At 38.1% G+C, this 22,347-nt stretch overlaps 1 protein-coding gene across 5 annotated transcripts in view; it reads right to left on the reverse strand.

Annotated features, from left to right (window-relative positions):
* Window positions 1–20,091, reverse strand: part of col7a1l (collagen type VII alpha 1-like) — a 63,369-nt gene extending 43,278 nt beyond the window's left edge. For all 5 annotated transcript variants that reach the window (XR_013205265.1, XR_013205267.1, XR_013205268.1 and 2 more), the window contains exons 1-12: window positions 19,935–20,091; window positions 14,819–15,045; window positions 7,798–7,978; window positions 7,540–7,699; window positions 4,990–5,083; window positions 3,697–3,870; window positions 2,480–2,643; window positions 2,195–2,324; window positions 1,399–1,515; window positions 1,142–1,297; window positions 560–676; window positions 325–471 (exon numbers count right to left, since the gene is read on the reverse strand). Coding sequence is in view for 2 of the 5 variants with exons in the window: in XM_077234425.1 (XP_077090540.1) it covers window positions 325–471; window positions 560–676; window positions 1,142–1,297; window positions 1,399–1,515; window positions 2,195–2,324; window positions 2,480–2,643; window positions 3,697–3,870; window positions 4,990–5,083; window positions 7,540–7,699; window positions 7,798–7,978; window positions 14,819–14,894 (1,516 nt within the window). In the remaining 3 variants the exon portion in view is untranslated. The remainder of the gene's footprint in view (window positions 1–324; window positions 472–559; window positions 677–1,141; window positions 1,298–1,398; window positions 1,516–2,194; window positions 2,325–2,479; window positions 2,644–3,696; window positions 3,871–4,989; window positions 5,084–7,539; window positions 7,700–7,797; window positions 7,979–14,818; window positions 15,046–19,934) is intronic.
* Between the last annotated feature and the right edge of the window lie 2,256 nt (window positions 20,092–22,347).

The raw sequence follows: 22,347 nt of genomic DNA on the forward strand, positions 1-22,347 counted from the left end.
AACTATGTATATAACTATGTATATAACTATGTATATATATATATATATATATATATATATATATATATATATATATATAAAACATTTACATAACTTAATGGGAACGTTAGCAAAACTAAAATTATTTTTGCTAGTTGGGATGATTTATTATCAGCATTGTATCTTCTTGCTTTATTTAGCATTTCTTTCTGTTTTTAAGACACTGTGTCAAGTTAAATAACATCTTAAGACCCTTTTTCATTCTGTTGGCTCTGTCTATCTGTCTTTCAAAGCAAGCATGAGTCCTGTGTGAATGGCCCCTTAAAGTGCACGTGCAGCACTCACATGTCTTGGCTTTGGCAGAGGTAACAGGCCCTTCAATGTCCACAAAGATAGGGTTGATAGTGATGGTGTACTCTGTGCCAGCATGCAGGCCCTGCACCATGTAGAAATTAAAGTTGTCTCCTAGGTTCACATTTTCTATGTGTCCCTCTACGGAAATAGGCAAGCAGAGATTTGCATTTACATTTATGTTTTAAACAGGCTGCATTTATTATCGAAGCAGCTCAGTATTTGTTACCTGATGATGACCAGGTGAGTCTGTACCCTGTGGCACCTCTGACAGACGACCAGCGGGCTTGAACTGTGTCTGTAGTAGCGTTCTGCACCAAAAGTTGATCAACTGGGACCAGTTTCACTGCAGCATCCAGAGAATGAGAAGTGCACAGCGTTTTGAGTGGGTGATAATGCATGACAAGAATCATAAAGTATTTACTGCAGGATTTTTCATGAAGAAGTGTGTTAAACTGCCATCTAGTGGTTAAACCAGCAACACACAATAATTACAAGCCAAACAATTTCAAAGAAAATTTTCACTTTAATTACTATTCATAGTCCTATAATAATAAAGTATGTATATAAATACACACACACACACTATATTTTACAGAGTCCTCCTCTACGTATAGCCTATGTACAGGAGGACTGAAATAGAGGAAATGTTCATGCTTACCATATTTATTTTTTTGACATGCACCACTGTAACAGTAGCATGGATTCTGATACCATTATAATGACACACTATCATTTTAGAAGGGCAGACTTATGCATGAGGAGTGAGATGAAAATTTAAGGGGAAGAAAGAAATAGGAAATAGACTAACAAGTTTTCCCGGTGATAGATACAGGCTCACTGGTGCCCTCTGGGTAGACGGCGTAGATGTTGACCTTGTAATCTTTCTCCTCTTCTAAGGTGTCAATCACGTGAGAGGAGGCGTCGCCCGTCAGCATCTGCTCATAAATAAACCCGGCTCTGTCCGCTGAGGAGGAAAAGACATATGAGAATAAATGTAGGAATATTTGAAAACAACATCAGTAAAGTTTCTCATATTCAGTCTGTGAAAGTCTGCTGGTTACCCACTTCTTGGAACATAAATTTTATATCCATCCACTTTTCCAAGCGGAAGCGTCCATCCCAGGCGTAAAAAGAAAAGTCCTTCTTCAATCACACGGAAGTTCGCAACCGGTGGCACAACAGCTGAAAAGAAAGCGTATGAATGCATGCTGGGATATTGCATTCAGACGATGGGAAAGTTTGCGTACAAATAAATAAGAAAGATCATTACTTTCTAAATATTTATGCATGCCCTTTAAAAGTACATTTACCATGTTTAGAGACATTTCTGGTGTAGGCCTACACTCTAGGAAAAAAGTTTAAGTGAGGTTCTATATAAGGAGAAATGTCTCAAATTGCAAAATAATTGCAAAATACTCTCATGTAGGCTATAATGGGTTATTAATTTTTTCCTAGTGATTAATGAACCAAATTCATGAAAAATGCCTAAAAAGGTTCATTGTATGAAGCACTTGAAAGAACCCTTGGTCAATGTGATTTCACCAAGTGAAACATGCTTCTGGATAAACATCTCTGTAGATCCTGGAACAACATTCCAATCAACCAATCAGATTTGATGAACACGTTTACAGTTTATGTCAAGTTTAGGCTTACAACCAGGGTTAGGTTCTTCTAAATCAGTGTTATTCTCCTATCATTTCCATCTTATTTAAGGGATAACTTAGAACAACATTCTCAGACAGGAATGTTGTTCCAGGATCAACAACATATGTCTTACTTGGCAAAATCACAGTGACCCAGAATCATTTAAGGTTATATATAGAACCTTTTCTTCTAAGAGTGTATACATTTTGACACGCACTGGTTTCTGTGATAATAGTGGCAGATTCTCCAATGCGTCCGGGGTAGATGGCGTATACAGTGAGAGAGTACTCAGTCTTAGGACTCAACCCGGTTACTGGAGTACCACTAATATCACCCTTCAGATCAATCTGTGACAGAGAAAAAGAAAAGAATATATTCTGAACAAACCATACGCACACAAATACATAATCAACATTGCCACTTAAACAAAAGTTGTCCATGTGCAGCCTTCCATCTGCTGTGCTGCATGGAGTGTGCATATGGACAGGTGAGCGTGTCTCACCTGTCTCTGCTGTGCTGGGAGCAGATGGCCCTTTGGAGACACAGGGGTGATGAGCAGCCTGTAGCCGGTAACATCTCCTGTGGCCTGACTCCAGGTCAGCTGCAGAGAGCTGTAACTCAGCTCACTCACTTGCAGATCTTTAGGTCCCACTATCCTCTCCACCACTACAGCAGACAGAACAGCACACAGGATAAACATGATAGAATTAGCTCTTCGGCGAGCCTAGCCTTTCTAATGTTGCTGACCGGTTGTACATAGCAACTGAACCTTTGCTCTTTACTAACATATGTCTGTTTGTGTAGATATGGAAAGTATTCATAAATACTGTAATTCATTTCACTTAATAATAGGGGCACAAGAGAGAGGATCGGGTGTGTTTTTTTCTTTTTCTTTTTAAGATCTTTATTTTGAGGTAGATATCTTTATGATAAATCTGGAGAGGTTCAATCTATCGATCAATTCATTCCCAAACAAACACATATGAAATCATTAAGGAGTCCTGTGTTAGTGCTAGGATATTAGTAATATAACTATAATTTTGTCACTAAATGAGTGTTTATTTATATTTACATTTAGGTCATAAATAAGAGCAATAGCTAAACGATATCACAGTTTCATAATGAAAGTGTTCAACTGTTACATTGATTTTGTCACATTTAATCACTATTAAAAGAAAGGGTTTTAATAAGACAATTCATTTATAATTATATTATCGATTTAACTGCACTGACACAATTGGATGAGAACAACATTTGAAAGGAATTGAGCTGATAATGATACTAACATTGCAGACACTTTTAATGAACTGAATTGAATCAACATTGAACTGACTTGATCTGAATAATGACACTATTGCCTTTTGTATAGGTGCCTAAAACTGAACTGAACTCCATAATTGTCATTTGTGAAATTAATTGTAATTTGGCCATTTTTTGTGTAATTTTGCTTCTTCTTCTTTTTAAATAAATAAATATATCACAGACCAAGTTAAATTAAAACCTATATAATGGATGAGTTTTTAAATTAAAGTGTTCATGTAAATCTCCCATGTATGATATGTAAATGATTAATATATAAAGCTTGTCTACACAAGCAACAGTAACCAAGGAGGGCAGAGTTTAACAAGCGGGCCAACTGTGTTTAGACAAGCTTGAAATGCAATAAATACAAAAAAGATAAGGCTCAAGTTCCATTAGCAAAACTCATGGTCATTTTACCAGGTGGCTTTTGTTTAACGGGACGGGGAGGTTCTGAAGCAGTGAAGCAGATGCGGCGGGAGAGTTTGGGGAGCAGGTGCTCGAGGAAGGAGAAATCTGGGCTGAGCATTAGATGTTCCTCATGGGGTTCTGTAACGATCTTCTTCAGCTCAGACTGATCGGCGTTCCTCACTCCTGAAGAACACACAATAGGCACAGATTAGCTTCAACACAGATCTACTTCATTTCTTACAGATTCTGGGATCAGGGCACGTTGCAGGCCAAACTCGAACCTTCATCACCCATATGATCACCAAGGGCTATTCACTTGTCACTATACCAAAGCTCCAAAGTGACTTTATTTAAACAAAATTATATCAAGCAAGGTGCAGTCAATTCTTAACAGGTGTGTGTGTGTGTGTGTGTGTGTGTGTGTGTGTGTGTGTGTGTGTGTGTGTGTGTGTGTGTGTGTGTGTGTGTGTGTGTGTGCGTGTGTGTGTGTGTGTGCGTGTGTGTGTGTGTGTGTGTGTGTGTGTGTGTGTGTGTGTACATGAGTGGCCCTCATATGTCTCAGACCCGTCTGCAGTGTTATCAGCTGTAGAGTGATGATGGGAGAACGTCACGCCATGTCTCCTTGCTGTACATGTGTCAAACGGCCTGATCTCTCTGGGAAAACTGATTAGAAAGGCAGGACACGGTCTGTGTGTGTGTGTGTGTGTGTGTGTGTGTGTGTGTGTGTGTGTGTGTGTGTGTGTGTGTGTGTGTGTGTGTGTGTGTGTGTGTGTGTGTGTGTGTGTTGAAGGGGAGCAAGGAGGAATGAGCTTGATGAAAAATTACAGCAATTAGTTGGCCACCGGGTAATGAGCCATAATTATTTCAGCACTCTGGGCGTCAAAACAGAAAGAGCGTCAGAAAGTCAAGGAAACAAGGCTGACACACACAAACATACACGTTTTATGTCTTGGCACATTCACCAATACTATCATTCAGTGTAAATCACTCCACTACAGTTACTCTGAGTCACACATCAAAACATAAAGGAGTTCGCACACACACACACACAGACACACACACACAAAACACACACACAAGCGCGCACACACACACACAAGCACGCACACAAGCAGGCACGCACGCACGCACGCGCACGCACACACACACACACACACACACACACACACACACACACACACACACACACACACACACACACACACACACACACACACACACACACACACACACACACACACACACACACACACACACACACACACACACACACAATGAATAGCACCAAGTCTGAAAACTCACCCACAGCAAACAGTGAAATTCCACTGTCTGTAACAGCTTTAGCTGGACCGTCCACTGGATCATCCGATTGGCCATTAGTGATCAGAACAGCAATCTGATGCCAGAAAGAAACATAATGTGATGTTTTTATACCCCAACATGCAAAAGGGTGAATTTCACAAAACCTGAAGAACACTCAAAAATGTGCTTAATTGTAATTAAAATGATGCAACAATGCAAACATTTTTGGAAAACAGATTTAATTTCTTCCATGTAATTTTTAGAGTGGAATACATGTCTATTGTGAGACTTTTTCTAACATCAGATATATAAAGCCAGTCACCACACAAAGTAATAAAACTGGGTCATACTTGTAGATCCCCCTTAGACATGCCACAGGCATTAAATTTCAAAGATGTAGAAAAATATATTAAAGAGTAAATCTCACAAAAACTATCGAGAAAGGTCCTGCTTACAGTGTACTTACATGAGAAAGTACTGAGTAATATAATTTTTCTATATGGACTTAGTATGGGTTGAGGTTAGGTTTAGTATTAGTATCTAGTTATTATAGTAAATAAATAGGACTTAGATGTAAAACAGGACTGTAAAATAAAGTGCTACCAGGAAAGAAAATAAGGCCTACATTTAGGACTATTTTAATTATTATTATTTTGCATTGTGACATTTTTTAGGACAATTAAGCATTGTTAACACTCCAATTTGGATTACTGTAATGTGTCATCATGTACCTTTACTATTCCCATTATTTTCAACAAGAATTCTCATTACCATAATACCGCATTACAGAAAAAACAATAATGTTATATAATCCGTTTTTCATTTAAATCATCAGTAAGGTTATGTATACTTTACAACTGAAATATATATTTATCTTTCACATTACAGTGAAAAGAAACAAAAATGAGAACTGTCTTAACAGCTTTCATGAAATCCACCCAAAAGTGTGAATTTGTATTAAAGGACTCAATCTGCCATTAAGCGTATCACGCTGATACTGATGCCCTTGAAAGCACACAGCATGAATTATCATCTCATTGCATACATAATTCCCCAACCGCAGCAGATCCAAACTTGCAAAGTCGCTTACACTGACTCACAAATGAGTATTCTGAAAAAGGAAACATCTCATGAGTCACCTAAAGTTCACCGCATTGGCCGAGCTGAGTCTGGGTTCATCTTTATGCACCTTACACTAGTATGCCATTACAGAATGCTAAAGACAGTTTTAAAAATGGGTAAATCTCTGCAGTTCATTATAAATGCCTGTTCGTTTCTTCACACCAGGTGCTCCACAGCAAGACCAGCAGCTATGTGCAGTTTGGAATCCTAATCAAGCCCTAAATTAGGATGGGTGGGACACTGCGGAGCAGAGTGTGTGCACTGCAGCGCAGGACGTGATGTCCTGACAAAATCAATGAAGTGACTGCAGGTGCAGCTCTTTGAGATATAATTAGAAGGTTGTTCTGTGTGTATGTGACAGGATGTTTCATTTGGAAATTTTGCATTTTAATACATTTCAGATATGATTACGGTTCAGTAATCTGTATTTAGATTGTGTCCTAACCAAATGAGGTGCCTTAAAATGCCAAACAATGCAAGCTGTGAGTACGAACATTGTCATTGACATTGTCGTTTGATTGGTTTCCATTTATGTACCCTCATGCTGGGTAGCTACACTCTTAAAAATAAATGTGCTTAATTGGAATCTATAGATCCATGAAGAAACTTTAAAGTTGGGATTAAATGGAAGTTGCGATTGTCTTTGCTTCCCTTTTTTGGTGTAGCCTATATCTGAGTGAAATGGCTTCTCAAACAAGAAAAAATATAGAGCTTGACTTTTGACATTTTGTCCAGATGGCTCAGTGTGCTTTTGAATCGCTTTCGCAGTACTTTAATGTCATACACCAAAAAAAACATGAAGTGCAAGGATAAATCATTTATAATAAATACTGCAACATACCATAAAAAAGAAGAACTGTCCATTTTGATTTCATGCATGGTGACTTTAACATCCATGCACAAAAGGTTCTTTAGAAAAAGGTTCTTTAGATTTTTATAATGTTCTTCACACTAAGAAAAAATGGTTCTTTTAATAACTGTTCAGTGAAAGGTTTTTGGGGAACCAAAAATGGTTCTTTCTCTGCCATTATTACTGCAAAAAAAAATAAAAAAATTTTTTGGATCCTTTATTTTGTGTAGCCCCACCCACTTTGAAATATCATTAGTCCATAATCCTGATCCTCCTAACTGTACAATAAAAATCAAATATATTTTGATTGGCTGTTATTGTATCATACCATGCAGCAGTTTCGAATCTCTAATTGTGAACTTGAGAGGCCCTAAAATTTATAGTAAATATGCAATACAGCATAAAAGCCATTTTAAACATGGCTTTGGTTGTGTGTGAACTTGTCTTTTGTATATATATGTAGTGCTTTAGATGCAGCTTCTGTGCCACCTTTGCAGTGTAAAGTTGGTCTTTTTATCTCACAGATGGATTAGGCAAGAAAAAGGTGTTTTGAAGTGATTGTGATTGAAGCGTCACACCTTCGGGGAGTTGTCTCTGATGATAGAAGGACTGAACACTGACTCTACGAGGAATTCCAATGCCAGGCCGGTGCGGCTGCTGCCTCCCTCATACGACAACTCCTCCACGGCTCTGAGCACTTCCTCCAGAGTCGAATAATCCGTCGCAGCTATACGCATCCTGAACAAGGACACATTCAAGCAGTTTATTCGTGCTTACTAAGATACAAGGTCGAGCATATAGTATTCACACATGCAGCACACAATATGCATACGGACCTAGGCAAGTCTGAATAGACAGTCACTCCAAAGCGAACGCCTTCCTGTCCAACCACACTTCCCTGGAAGGCTCGGATTATGTCCGCTATGAACTCTTTGATCTGCTGGAAGCTGGTCGGACCCACTGACCAGGAATCATCCACCAGGAACACAATATCTGCAGGCATGGCTGTACGGCATACTGAAAAAGAACAAGGGAGAATGATTTTTGACAAATGTTCCTCTTTTATCATGGCCGAGACTGTTTTTATAAGTGAAAATGTTCTAAAAGATGGCTAAGAGTTCATATTAAGAAAGTTGGGCACAATTTAGAGGAGTTGGACACACACCCCACAGAAAGCTGAATCGAATCGACAGAAAGATTTCAATTCATAGAAGATCACAAACACAATAGAGGTATTTTATTAGTCCAACAAAAAGCTTTGTCTTTTGCAAGTCTGATGTTCTTTGGCTTTGTTTTGCAGAGGGAGTGTTCTTATTGATAAGTATAATTAAATAATATTTAAAGCAAACAGTATTTGATTCTATCAACACTATAAATTCTCTGAATTTAATTTCAGTTTTACTATATTGCAGTTTTTCATCACATTTCAATAAACCTTCAGGAACTGACTTAACATTCGCAGTTCAATTTTGGACCATAATAACTGAAGGGTCCAAACTCACTCTTGTCAAGGCTTTCTTGTTCACACCCAGCCATAAAGTGCGCATTCACCATGAGATGGCAGTGTAGTTCCAGGAAGAGAAAAAAAAACAGATTTTCAGAGCTATTTAATTTATGCCTAGTGATTTGCACTTTAGAAACCACATTAAACAGGAACAGCAACTACAGACACAGAATTAAACCTGATCAGAATATAAGTAGCCTAAAGTCCAGTCATCCAATGCTTGTGTTATGGTTTGATATGACCAACATTTTCAGGATGATTTCTGATCTTATTTTCCAGTAGTGTGCATCCTGAAAATAGATCCAAATAATGATTTATTTCTGTCTTTGATCGGTGCAAATGTGGCCTTGCTTGTGAGATGATTGCACAATCATTGTGACACTTGTCACGGCTGGCACTAAGTGGACTGCAGATGTCAAGTCTGACAACTCTCTAAAGACGAGGCTAATTAGTACTAGATTAGACTTAATAGTAGCGGACAATGTACACCCAGATCTCAGAGGTCAGAGAAGATAGTTTTACGCACCCACACCTAAAATAAGGAGACAAGTAGCCTACATCCCAGGATTTTCAAAGGCTCTAACTAGCTCACATAAGAATGCCCTGAAAATGTTCTCCCCCCAAAACAAACACAAGATGACAGACGCTGTTATAAAATCAAAACACAATAGAGGTCTGGAAACAATAAACGCCATGGCGTCATTGATCATCTAGCAGGAACTACATAAAAAGTCTAATTTCCAGAAAAGTTGCTGCACACAGTTGGGAAAATCTGTGCCACCCACATCAAAAGGGAACAAACACTGCAGGCTGTAGTGATTTATCACTCACATACAGCATTTTAAGCGAGAAAAATGCTTTTGCGCAATAGGGAAGTATATCAAAAGTAAACTTTAGCGGTCCAGTCAGTGCTGATGGTCCAGAGGCATTCAACCAGTGGAAGAGACGAGGACAGACGGACTGGAAAAATGTGAATTTGGCAGATGTTCTCTCAGCCCAGGTATCTTAATTCAGATGAAAACTTTCAGTATAAGGCACATCCTGAATTAGCCAAGTTAGACGCGTTGGAACCACATTCCTGTCTGAAAATTGTCAGTAAAACCACTTAATATAACCCCCAATATAAGTTATTCCTAAAATCAGAGGGAAAAGATAGGTGAATAACACTGATCTAGAAGCACCTAACCATGGTTGCAAGCCTAAACTTGACATAAACTGTAAACTTGTCCCTCAGATCTTTTTGATTGATTGATTGAAATGTTGTTCCAGGATCAAAAGAGATGTTAATCCAGAAACATGTTGCACTTGGTGAAATCAGGTTCTGCTATGTATATGCCATTTAACGTTTTATATAATACAATCAATTATTAAACCATGAACCAATCTCTATCCCTTCATTCATACATTTTTTTATTCATTCATTCATTTGTTTGTTCATTGATTAATTCAGCGATTGATTCAGAGTTCACTCCATCATTATAATTTTTTCTCTGCTGCCCCTCACAATCTCAAATGCATTACATTCACAGTAATACCTGCAACCCTATACACAGAGCCACAATACAGCACTGCCACATGTTAGGAGAGACTCTTCATCGCATACAACGCTTAAACAGATCTCTCCAGTCTTACTTTCTAGATACATCTCGAGATACATCTGAGCTACAGCTTGCAGACTGTGCAGTTGTGTGAAAAGAGGATTACACTAAAATCATCTGCTGCTAAATTAAAATTCATCAGCCTGTGAAGATGATGTAGTTTAACACGATGCAACATAAAAGAGCTGCATTCAGAGCTGAGTCATAAAGTCAGTAAAGAAATAAGGTTATTAAGCAAACATTTGCTTACTTTCAAAGCAACTGTAACAGACTGACATGCTATTAACGTGACAACAAGGCCCTGAAGGCAATGAGAAGTGACTGTATATACGGGTTGATTACTGGGTTAGTTGCTTTTGCTTTTACATTTAAAAGGGATTCGACATAAAGCAGGAAGAGATGGTGAAATGGTACAAGGACGTGACCTCAGAAAGCACATTCTTTCCATTTCATAGTCAAGTGTCTGCCACTGCAAACAGCCATTTTGAAGAGGTGTGGAAAATTACAGTGTTTCAGGGCATTAGTGCCTCAGTCAGTAATTGGTCCTGACAGACTCCTCTAAAACCATCCTGCGTGAATTCAATATGTTTCACATTTTTACTCTTTCTCACCCCCCCCCCCCCCCCCCCCCCCTCACACACACAGCTCAAGGTGAAACAGAAACACACACACTGAATTTTTTTGTAGACAGTTCTGAGCTGATGGAAATCAGAGAGGGGTACAATGATTTATCTTAAAAGGCTCAAACCAGAGGTATCAAGCTGCAGGAGGTCTGCATATGTGCCGCAGCAGAACCTGCTGACTCAGCAGGACACATGTGGAAAAAACTGTACCTGTTACAGCCTCTTCAGGTGAACTGATACACATGGTGATGATTAAAAGTAAACTTCCCTGAAACACTATTGCAAAAGAATCTCATACAACATGAAATTTGTAAGGATTTGTGGGCTCATCAAGGACATTTATATGTTTTGGGACAGGGATAGACGCATGTACAATTAATACATTATCTCTTTAATTTCTCGATTATTTGTCCTAGAAGACAATAAAATAGGTAAATTGAAAAAAGAGTGAAAAATAAATTACATATCCATAAATAAATAAATAAATTTGGCAAAAAAGCACCAACATTGAAGTAACTGATTAATTATTCAACTAACAAAAATAAAAATAAATAAAATAAGCTCAAAATAAATAAAATAAGATCAAAATAAATAAATAAATAAAATAAGAAATAGGCAAAAAGCACCAACATTGAAGTAACTGATTCATTTTTCAACTGATAAAATAACAAAATAAAATAAACATGAATAGCCAAAAAGAGCCAACATTTAAGTAACTGATTAATTGTTGAACTAATAAATTAAAAAATACAAATAAATATGATTATTTAAAACTGAGTATTAATTACCTAATAACAATAAATAAATTATTTGGGTTAACTTTTTTACTTTCTACTGTCTCGCTTTAATAACATTACGAAGAGTTATGCATCAGCATTTGCAACTTATAAACTAGCATCTACATATCAACTTATACAGTTGTGGTCAGAGTTAATGGCACCCCTGGTAAATATGATCAAAAATGGCTGTAAAAAACAATTTGCAAAAATCTAACCTTTCATTGAAGGAAAAGAATTGAAAGTGGGGGGGGGGGATCACATTATGAAATAAATGTTTTTCTCCAAAACACTTTGGCCACAATTGGCACCTTTTTTATTAAATACTTTTTGTAATCTCCTTTTGACAAGATAACAGCTCTGAGTTTTCTCCTATAATACCTGAAGAGTTTGGAGAACACCTGACAAGAGATCAGAGACCATTCCTCCATACAGAATCTCTCCAGGTCCTTCAGATTCCCAGATCCATGTTGGTGCTTCTTCTCTTCAGTTCACTCCACTCATCAGGTCAGGGAACTGGGACAGTCATGGAAGAAGCTTCATTTTGTGCTCCGTAAAACATTTTTGTGATGATTTTGATGGGTTTTATTGGATTGTTGTACCGATATCCAACCACGGCCCATTATAAGATTTCTAGCAGAAGCCGTCAGGTTTAGATTTTTAATCTGTTGATATTTGATAGAATCCATGATGCCATGTATCTGAACAAGATGTCCAGGACCTCCAACAGAAAAATACGCCCACAACATTATAGGGTTAGTTCACCCAAAAATGAAAATTCTGTCAGTATTTACTCACCCTCATGTTGTTCCAACCCCGTAAGACCTATGTTCATCTTCAGAACACGAATTAAGATATTTTTGATGAAATCTGAGAGCTGGATCACTCCTCCATAGGCTTCTAAGGGATTGAAACTAGCCAGCCCCGAAAAGTTATTAAAGACATCATTAAAATAGTCCAAGTGACTACAGTGGCTCAATCTTAAGTTTATCAAGTGACAAAAATACTTTTTGTGCGCAAAAACAAACAAAAATAACGACTTTATTTCAACTATTCATTTTCTTCTCTGTGGGCCTCTAGTCAGTTCACTAGTGTAATAGCGTAGAGCTACTGTTGTTGTACGTCACACGCATCACACACATGACCAGCGTCGGCCAATAGTGAGCCTACGTGTGACGTAGCACTACGGAATCACACCACATTAACTGACTCGAGGCCCACAGAGAAGGAAATGAATAGTTGAAATAAAGTCGTTATTTTTGTTTGTTTTTGCGCACAAAAAGTATTCTCGCTTGTTAAACTTAAGATTGAGCCACTGTAGTCACTTGGACTATTTTAACAATGTCTTTAATAACTTTTCGGGGCTGGCAAGTTTCCATCCCTTAAGAAGCCTATGGAGGAGTAATCCAGAGCCCCTTTCACACAGAGATTGCGGAAAATACACGGATAAAGTGACTGGGGATTTGACCCGGGTTCGTTTGATTTTGGTTTCATTCACACTGCCAGTGATTTTCCGGAATCAGAGAGTGCGTTCACACACAACCTGTATAAATCCCGTAAAGACACGTGACATCGATGTGACATGTAATGTCTCAGCAGCGTCTATAGTTTGCTTATGAGCTGCGATTTCGCTCTCTCTCGCTCGTGCATTTTTTTCTCTGATTTGATCATAAACTAGCGCATTACGTACCGTTTCACTAGCCTGCTTTTACTTCACTTCAGCGTAATCATTACGACACGGCATTGATTACGGCTTTTGTTCACACAGCGAGCGTTCCGTGACTGATCCCGGCAATGTTACTAGGTCCCCAACCCGGCATCGATCCCGGCATCAATCCCGGGTCGTGTTTGCGATTACACAGAAGTCGCTCTGGCAATTTCCCGACAATTTCCCGGGGTCAACGCGCTGTGTGAAAGGGGCAAAGCTCTCAGATTTAATCAAAAATATCTTAATTATTGTTCCGAACATGAACGAAGGTCTTACGGGGTTGGAACAACATGAGGGTGAGTAATTACTTACAGAATTTTCATTTTTGGGTGAACTATCCCTTTAAAGATCCTTTTTATCCTTGTGTGGACCAAACCCATCTATCGTGTTTGCTGCCAAAAATCTCTTTTTTAGTTTCATCTGACCACAGAACCCTGTGCCGTTTGAAGTTCCAGTCGTGTCTGACAAATTAATTTGCTGTAGTTTGTTTTTGGAGGAGCGAGGAGGATTTTTCTTAAAACCATCCCAAACAACATGTGGGGATGTAGTTTTTTTTTTTTTTTTTTTTTTTTTTTGAAAGGCTTCTGACCCCAAGACTCAACTAATCTCTGCAATTCTCCATCTGTGATCCTTGAGGGCATTTGGCAACTCAAACTCTCCTCCTCACTGTACATTAAGACAATAAGACACACATCCTCTTCCTGGCAGATTCGTAACATCTTTAGTTGATTGGAACTTCTTAATTATTGCCCCTGATGGTCAAAATGGGGATTTTCAATTATTTAGCTATTTTCTTACAGCCACTTTCTACTTAATATTAATGGGAATATACTTCAGATATTTTGCCAATAAAAAATTCTAGGAGTGCCAATAATTGTGGCCAACGTGTTTTGGAGGAAAACATTTATTTCGTAAAGTAATCCCCCCGCCCCGACTTTCAATTATCTCATTTTCAATGAAAGGCTAGATTTTTGCAAATTCTTTGATAAACAATGCAGATTTATTTTTTACAGCCATTTTTTATCATATTTACTAGGGGTGTCATTAATTCTGACCACAACTGTATATTGTTTTAAAAATATTTTATATGAAATTGTAGAGTGCGAAAGTAAAAGAAATCGCAATGTATGCAAAAAACTTTTTTTGATGCTAGTCAAATCATGAAGTGAATTAAAAACATTGAAAGTCTAATGTTTCTTTCATTCTTTTGGAAGTTTTCTTTCTTTTTGTCCTGCAGAGTTTAGCTTGAACTTGCCTCAACACACCTGCCTGGAAGTTTCTAGTATGCCTAGTAAGACCTCGATTTGCTGGTTCAGATGTTCTATTTGAATTGGGGCTAAACTTTGCAGGACAGTGGCCCTCCAGGAGCAGGAACGGACATCCCTGACTTATTTCAAATCGTTCACATCCAAACGCAAAGGGTTGGATGTCATTCTTGCGTATTCTGAAAGTCACTCAATTTTAGTTACTCACCTACATATATATATATTTTTTTTTTTTGAGCATTTAATGCTTGGTGAATGTTAATTTTGTACCTTGCCTGCAACATTTTTCAGAGTGTGATAGATTGAAGGGCGTGATATTGGCAGTTCACTGGGGACTGAAGAGGCCCTATCGCATGTAGATAAAGTATGAGTCAGCAGTCTACCTTCAGCCTCTGCAGTGGCGTTTTGATGGGAGAGAGACAGGGACAAGAGGAAGATCCATATGCCGCAATATCCCATTCTCTCTCTCTCTCTCGTCCTCTGACTTTCTCTTTCGTTTCCTGTCCTCCCCCTCTTTATCTCTATGCCGGCAGATCCTCTTCCTTGGACTGATGTCCTGAGACGGGCTTGTTCTCCAATTTATTTAGCTGCTATGCTCTCTCCCTTTTATCTGTAAGACAGAGGAAGAGCGAGATCAGTATTGTCATACATATGCATATACACACATTCAGAATAATCATTTTGATCTATTCTGTTAGCAGAGTCAATGTAATCGCTGAATCTTCGCTGAAAATCTCCTGTATAATCCAGCACATTTATCCTGTCAGATATGGCTGTGCAGGCCCGCTGAGCGCCGGTTAAGAAATGAATAGCTCTCAGATAGAGACAGGTATTATTCAAATAAAAGAGAATTGTTTAAGGTTAAGGTACTGCACAATGCTATTCTTTTAAGTTTATTCGTCTCAGGATGTCAGGATTACATTTAACAGAGGACAATAAAAAAATAGTAATACAATAATAATATGTACAGTAAAAAGAATGATAATTGTATCCAGATTTTCATGTTGTTCTTCCATATACTGGAAGGTCCCAATAATTAGTTGCAACATTTGCACAATTGATCAAAAGTGACAGTTAATTAAAATGTTACAAAATATTTCTATCGCAAATAAATGCTGTTCTTTTGAACTTTCTATTTATCAGAGAATCCTGAAAAAACTATTTATTTCAGTTTCCACAAAATATTAAGCAGCACAACTGTTTTTAACATTGATAATAAGAATAAAAATGTTCTTTGAGCAGCAAATCAGCATATTAGACTAATTTCAGTTGGATCATGTGACACTGAAGACTGGAGTAATGATGCTGAAATTCAGCTTTATCATCACAGGAATAAATTACATTTTAAAATATTTTAAAATAGACTTGTTTTAAATTGCAAATATATTTTACAATGTTACAATTTTTACTGTATTTCTGATTAAAATAAATGCAGCTTGGTGAGAATTTGTGCAAAAATATTGACCCCAAACTTTTAAATAGTATTGCACTCTGTTCCTTAAAAAGCTGTTGTATGTCTTCAGAAAACTATATTACAACACATGTGTATGTATGTCATAGGAACCATCATGCTTTCAGGTTTTTTTTGTTGTTGTAATTTTAGGCCAGTCATTATTCACGAACTATGTATGGAAAATAAATAAAAAATTTGTGTTCTATATTTAAGAAAGAAAGTCAAACTGGTTTTGAACAAGTAAATAATGACAAACACCAGCTGCCCATCATCATTTATGCTAGTGAACTAGCTTAACTAGAAAGACTTCCTTGTTCGGTCAGCTTTACCAGCTAAGTGTTCATGGTAAGTTTGCTTAGTTGGACTTTTTAGCAGGGTTCTCATAAAAAAAAAATACATGTCTACATGTTTAGATTATGACAAGTCCTTCTATGTGTTAACTTTGTGAACTGTGATATGAATAACCTTAAGCATCTAGGCAACAGCATTAATCAAACTTGTTATTTTTTTATATATTCATAGTGCATCTTCACACATCGTTGTTCCCAAGAGTACAAAAACAATTAATTGACCTTATTAGCAGGTTATATCACCACACAAGGCAGTTGACATTGAGGTCAAAGTGTCACAACAAACTTGACCTTTGTGAAAGACACCAAGACTTTTCATCATTACTTATGTCTGTGTGTGGTCTAGAGAGTAAGGTGAGAACTGCAGTGAAAAAAAAAGTACAATCTGCCTCTAGAACTGAAGGTTCTAGATTTTTTAAGAAGGTGGATGAGTTTCCCCTCAAGGACACCAATTCATTGATGTAACTTCTCCATTATCACTAAAATACTCACTTATCTGAAAGTAAAATTAGCTTTTTACCTGTATCTTTATCCCCCGGTTTCACAGACAAGGCTTAAGCCTATAGTCCCACACTAAAATGCATATTTGAGCTGTTTTAACTGAAAGCAACTTGCATATCTTAAAATATATAAAATATATAAAACATGCATTTTAGTCTGGGACTAGGCTTAAAAGTCTAGTCCCAGGACTTTATTCACTAAGTCTGTAAAACCAGGGGTCAATGTCAAAATTGTAAATTAAATATCTCACAGTGTGACTGTCATAAAGGTAACTTAATATCTCACAATGTGACTTTATAGGTCCTAATTGCAACTATATTTCTGAATTTACTGTAAATATCACAATTGTGACTTTATTTCTTGTGACTGTGACTTAATATTGTATAATGTGACTATAACCCGTATTTATTTCCCAAAGGTCGTGAGTTTGATTCTCAGTACCGGCAGGAAATGACTGAGATGCCCATGGGCAAGGCATCTAATCCCCAATTGCGCCACAGCAAGAATGGCTGCCCATTGCTCTGGATTTGTGTGCTTCCACGATTTGCGTGTTTGTGTGTTTTCACTACTCACTGCTCCTAATGTGTGTGCACTAACTTGGATGAGTTAAATGCAGAGGACGAATTCTAAATATGGGTTACCTTTTTTTGTGATTGTGACTTTATTTCTCACAATGTGACGTTAAACAGACTTCCATATTCTCCTGAAGTTGAGTTGTTGTAAATCCTGGACCAACAGAACACAGAATTGAAAATAAAATCTCCTAATACCTGAGAAGCTTTAACTATGGCAAAATCTCTTCACCCTTTGAAATCAGGACTAATCCCAAACTGTATCACCATACAAAATCCAGAGGCATCAGACAGGTGAACAGCCTCTTCTCCAAATAAATACTGTCATTCCAAATACTTTGCTAACTAACTACATACCATATGGAATCAATGATCTCGCACAGAACCGCTATGGCTTTGTCGGGTTACACCAGTAGGGAATATTTACGACTAGCGAGTCTCTGGTCAACCAACAGACAGCACTGTCAAGCTGTGCAGGAACAACAGCCATCCAAATGCAATGGTTTACTGCACAACTGCCATCTCTAATGTGCAGGGAACGAGTCTGACAGTCCACAAAATTAATGCAGCTACAAGGGTTCACTGACTTTAACAAACTTCCCTGGGATGCACAAGAGTCTATAAAGCATTTTTACATACGGTAGTGCTAAAACTTTATATCATCACGAAAGACACTTCTAAGCAGCCCTTGGCATACAAAGTTAGCACAGAAAGCACATTTTCCTATCAGACGTAGTGGAACGCTGTCAGATTTTTCATCAAAAAACTTTGTGGCCATGAACTCTGCACATACCACTCAAACTCAGTCCTGTTCGAGCATGTAACCTCAAGCACTTCTGTACCAGAGTTAGTTTACATGACTTTACATGGACTCCGGTTCTCTGGACGGGGCAGATAAGACTTTTTGAATTGCTGCACTTTGGAGACTGCCGTCTGATTGTGCGATTTATGAATGAATCTGATTGAACGAGTGATAATTCGCGCCCACGTGTCGACAGGTAGGTGCGACCGCTTTGACTCAAGCTATATATTTTTTTATGTCTGCCGAACAGCAACTTGGATACAGCATACAGAGAATGTAATCTCACAAGCGCAGGCCGACCGGAGAGGTGAGTGTGCAGCTGGATTGCACACTTTAAAGGATTGTAAAGGTACAGGAGCCAACCCAATTCTTCTTCTTGCTCTCTCTACAAGCCCTGCTGTTTGTTAGCCGTTTCTGCATACGGTCACTTCACAGGAGATTATCTGTGTGCTCTAAATTAAGAGTTAAGCGCACATTTAAACTACATTTCTTAAAAGCGTCCAAAAATGCACTAGTGCACACATGGAGAAATGCCAATTCAACAAGTCCACGCAACTGTTGCATGGAGCACAATGGTGAATGCACAAAATCAAACATGAACACAAAATTCAATAGCGGCCATTCATGAGATGAGCCAAACATCCTTAAATGACGCTTCAGCGATGAATGTTTTTAAGATACTGGGAGGAATGTCCTCACAAAACATCTGTTGTAGTGCAAATGTCCATACGCATACTCTCAGTACTCGCTTGCTCACCAACGTGCAGTGATGAAGTGACTATGCGGCTCATCTATGGCAGTACGTACGACTAAAGCCGGAGTGCCGTTCAACTTCGAGGGGCGTGTAAAAGCCTGTGCATAAAGGAATAAGCTATCAGACTGGAGGCATCACAGACACACTCTATTATTTTGTTCAAGGCTTTTTAGTTGCATTAGCAGGGCTATTGAAGCCTTCAGACGCAGTGGTAAATGGAGTGGAACGGCACATGGTGGATTGAGTCTTAAATTTTGTTCCACAATTACCTAATCAAAAAATGCATTAAACAAATAAATGAACTTGGGTCAAATTATACCAGTTCTAATCAGTAGATGTTTGAGAAAATGAACTTCAAAACGCAAAATTCCAGTAGCTTAGACCAGTGGTTCCCAACTTAAGGGTCATGACCCTAAAATGGGCCGCAGGTCTGTTTTTATTGGGTCGGGGTGAGTGGGAAAGATCTAGCCCGATCTCACGGCAATTCGTATGAATTTTAAGAGGTGGCTAATTTCTACGAATTCATACGACCTCACTCGTACGAATTAGTAAGATTTTTGTTAAAAAATCTGGACCTTTTTTAATCACTCGTACAAATTCGTACGAATTGGTCGTGAGATAGCGTTGGGAAGATCTCATCTTTGAAAGGATGAGAAAACATTATGCACCCAATCGAACTCTATATTTTAGAGTAAATTTATATTAGAGTCATTCTGTTGAAGCTAGCCAAATTAGACGCATGGCAACATAGACAGGTTGCATGGGATGGCTTCATACTCAAAAACCATGCACCAAACTACACAGGGTAAAAGAAAATACAAATCAAACTAGATTAAATATTCATTCTGCTGAGATGGATTGTCACTTGATGTCGAAGAAAGTCTAAATCCTGAAGCAAAACTAGTTGAGAAGTGCTGGCTTAGAAACTCTGAGAGAATGGCCCACATCCAGAGTGTGCAAGAAAAAGAAAACGAGAGAAAGAAACTTGGCAGTGAGCTAGATAGATATACAGCTTTCTGCATTGTGAGGCATTGGGCTGCAAAGTTTATACAGAGACCCTCTCTCACCTTTCCCACTGTCCCACTGTCCCCTGCACCATGATCCTCCTCTCGAATGCAAAACTGTTGTCCACGGGAAACAGACCCAGTCCACTGGAGATCCGTCAGGTAATAATACAATCCAAGCACAGGTTACGGGACTCCACACGCTGTAGTACACTGTCCCAGGACGAGGGGTGTGAGAATCCAAGAGAGCTAAAGGGTGTGTGAGGGAAAGAGAGAGTGAATGAATGAAGCAAATACCTCTAAAGGGGAAAGTTTAGGGGGTGTGGAAGAGCTACAGGTTGGCTCACAGTTACGGCAAGAAGATGGATGGGGAGAGAGAGTGAAAAAAAAGTAAGAAAGAGAGAGCAGCAAATAAGAAAATGAAGATAATTCCACATAATGTTTTTAGGCACAAACCGAGTTAAAGACAATTGGTTCTTTGTAAAGAGGTTTGTCTGGGTTTTTTATTTTTTATTATTCATTCTGAATTTCAAATGATTCTTCAGTGGTTAAACGTTTGTTGCAAAATTTTCATATAAACAATATGCAACATTATCCTTGGTAACTGACTTTGTTTTATATTGTTAATGTTTTGAGGTCTTGCATCAAAGTCACTTGAGCAGCATCATGACATTAAAAAGTCCTGTAGCAAGTTTAAAATCAAAAATTAAAATCACTGCATTACAAAAAAGTAATGGCCAAAATACAGACAATCCACAAACTGTCAGGTATTTGTTCTGTTATAGACTCTTATGTTGAGATTCCTTAGGATTCTTCCCTGTGTTTATTTCCCGTTTGCTTGGTTTCCTTGGTTTCTGATTATGTCCTTTGTCTCTGATTTATTAATTGATTATGTTCACCTTCATCTTGCTTGGTTCATCAATTAGCCTGTGTATTTAAGCCTTCAGTTTTGTTCCATCCTCGGTCCTGTATTGTCTTTGCTTGTGACTAGCTGTTGCGGTTTCTTTTTCTCCTATGGTTTTAGATTATCGTGTGTTGTTTGTTTGACCAAAAAAACATTTGTTTGACCATCTCTTCTTTCGTTGCAAGACAAGCTGTGACAAAAACCTTCCTTAAATTTTGCCTCTGTAAACATTTGGGACAAAATTAGGTACTTTTAAAAAAGCATTTCCAATTATTGTAGAAGTACATGAGACCTCCCAAATGTGACTTTTGAAAAGCAGCAGCAGAAGTTGGGGTCAAAAAGGTGGACTTATTCCACAGAGAACATGTAGCACCAGGGTTTTTAGATCTTACAAATAAAACAGCCAGACCTCTGAGCTGGTCGCATGCCTTCCCAAAGAGCTGAGTTAGAACACAGTAACTTCCCTGTTTGAACAGAGAAAGCGACAGGTCTTTAATGGTCTTCTGCAGGAATGCAGGGATGGAGTTTATTGGTTCTTGCCAGCTGTCACTCATGACACACTATAATTCAGCAAGTCCCATTCACATACACAGACCTGACAAGCTAAAAAAAACTAGGTCAAAGGTCAGGTATGGGGCCATCATGGAGAGAAAAAAGGGAAAAAACACTCAAGAAAATTGCATACATGTAGAAGAATGTATTTGTATATAATACAAAATATTTTGGATATAATCATATTTATATTTATATATTATCTTTTATATAAATCAAATATCAATAATAAATATGCATAAATTAATATGCTTAAATAAAAAATAATTAATTGCACCAAAATGTGAAATAAAATTAAATGGACCTTACATTTAGTCTCACATTGGCCAAGGATGATAGCACAATTTATGGAATTACCTGGAGTCCAAAACAAAATCTCAGAGTTTTGAAAAACAGTGTGACTCACCGTGTAATGGACAATCCCTGCAGGTAGCCCTAGAGAGATGCTACAAAGGCGGGTATTAAAGTTACAGATGAAAAAGGCATTGAATGAGAGGAAGGACAGAGAGAGAGAGAGAAATTGATTCCCAGTGTCCTCCTGGCCGACCCACAGGTGTGCAGAGGCCTGCTGGGCACAGTAAGGTCAGGCTTTCATGTCTCAGGACCTCTCTGGCCACTGGGTCAGCTCTATCTATAGGACGCCAAGAGAGCCATAAATCCTCATGACTGTGGGTGTCTGCAGGGATGAAGAGGCGAAAAAACCAATGAAAAAGAGGGATGGGAAGACTGGAAGAAAAAAGAGATTGTAGATTAGATTTGAGTAAACTGGCTTTGGGAGCTTTTTCATCACATCCGAAAGCTTTTTAGACCACTTTACATAAAAATCATAAGATTGTCAGGCTTGAAGAATACTTGCACTTAAAACCTTGCACACCCATTTCAAATGATTGGTGTTAGTAAGATTTTTTTAATTAATTTTTTTTTTAATTAATTCTAATAATAAAATATTAAACAGTACTGTTTTCAAAACTGATAACAATAACTAAAGCTTCTTAATCAGAAAATCAGCATATTAGAATG

This window comes from Siphateles boraxobius, unplaced genomic scaffold (genome assembly GCF_051911475.1).
Source record: "Siphateles boraxobius isolate OS27281-9 unplaced genomic scaffold, OSU_SipBor_1 19, whole genome shotgun sequence".
Taxonomy (NCBI): Eukaryota; Metazoa; Chordata; class Actinopteri; order Cypriniformes; family Leuciscidae; genus Siphateles; species Siphateles boraxobius.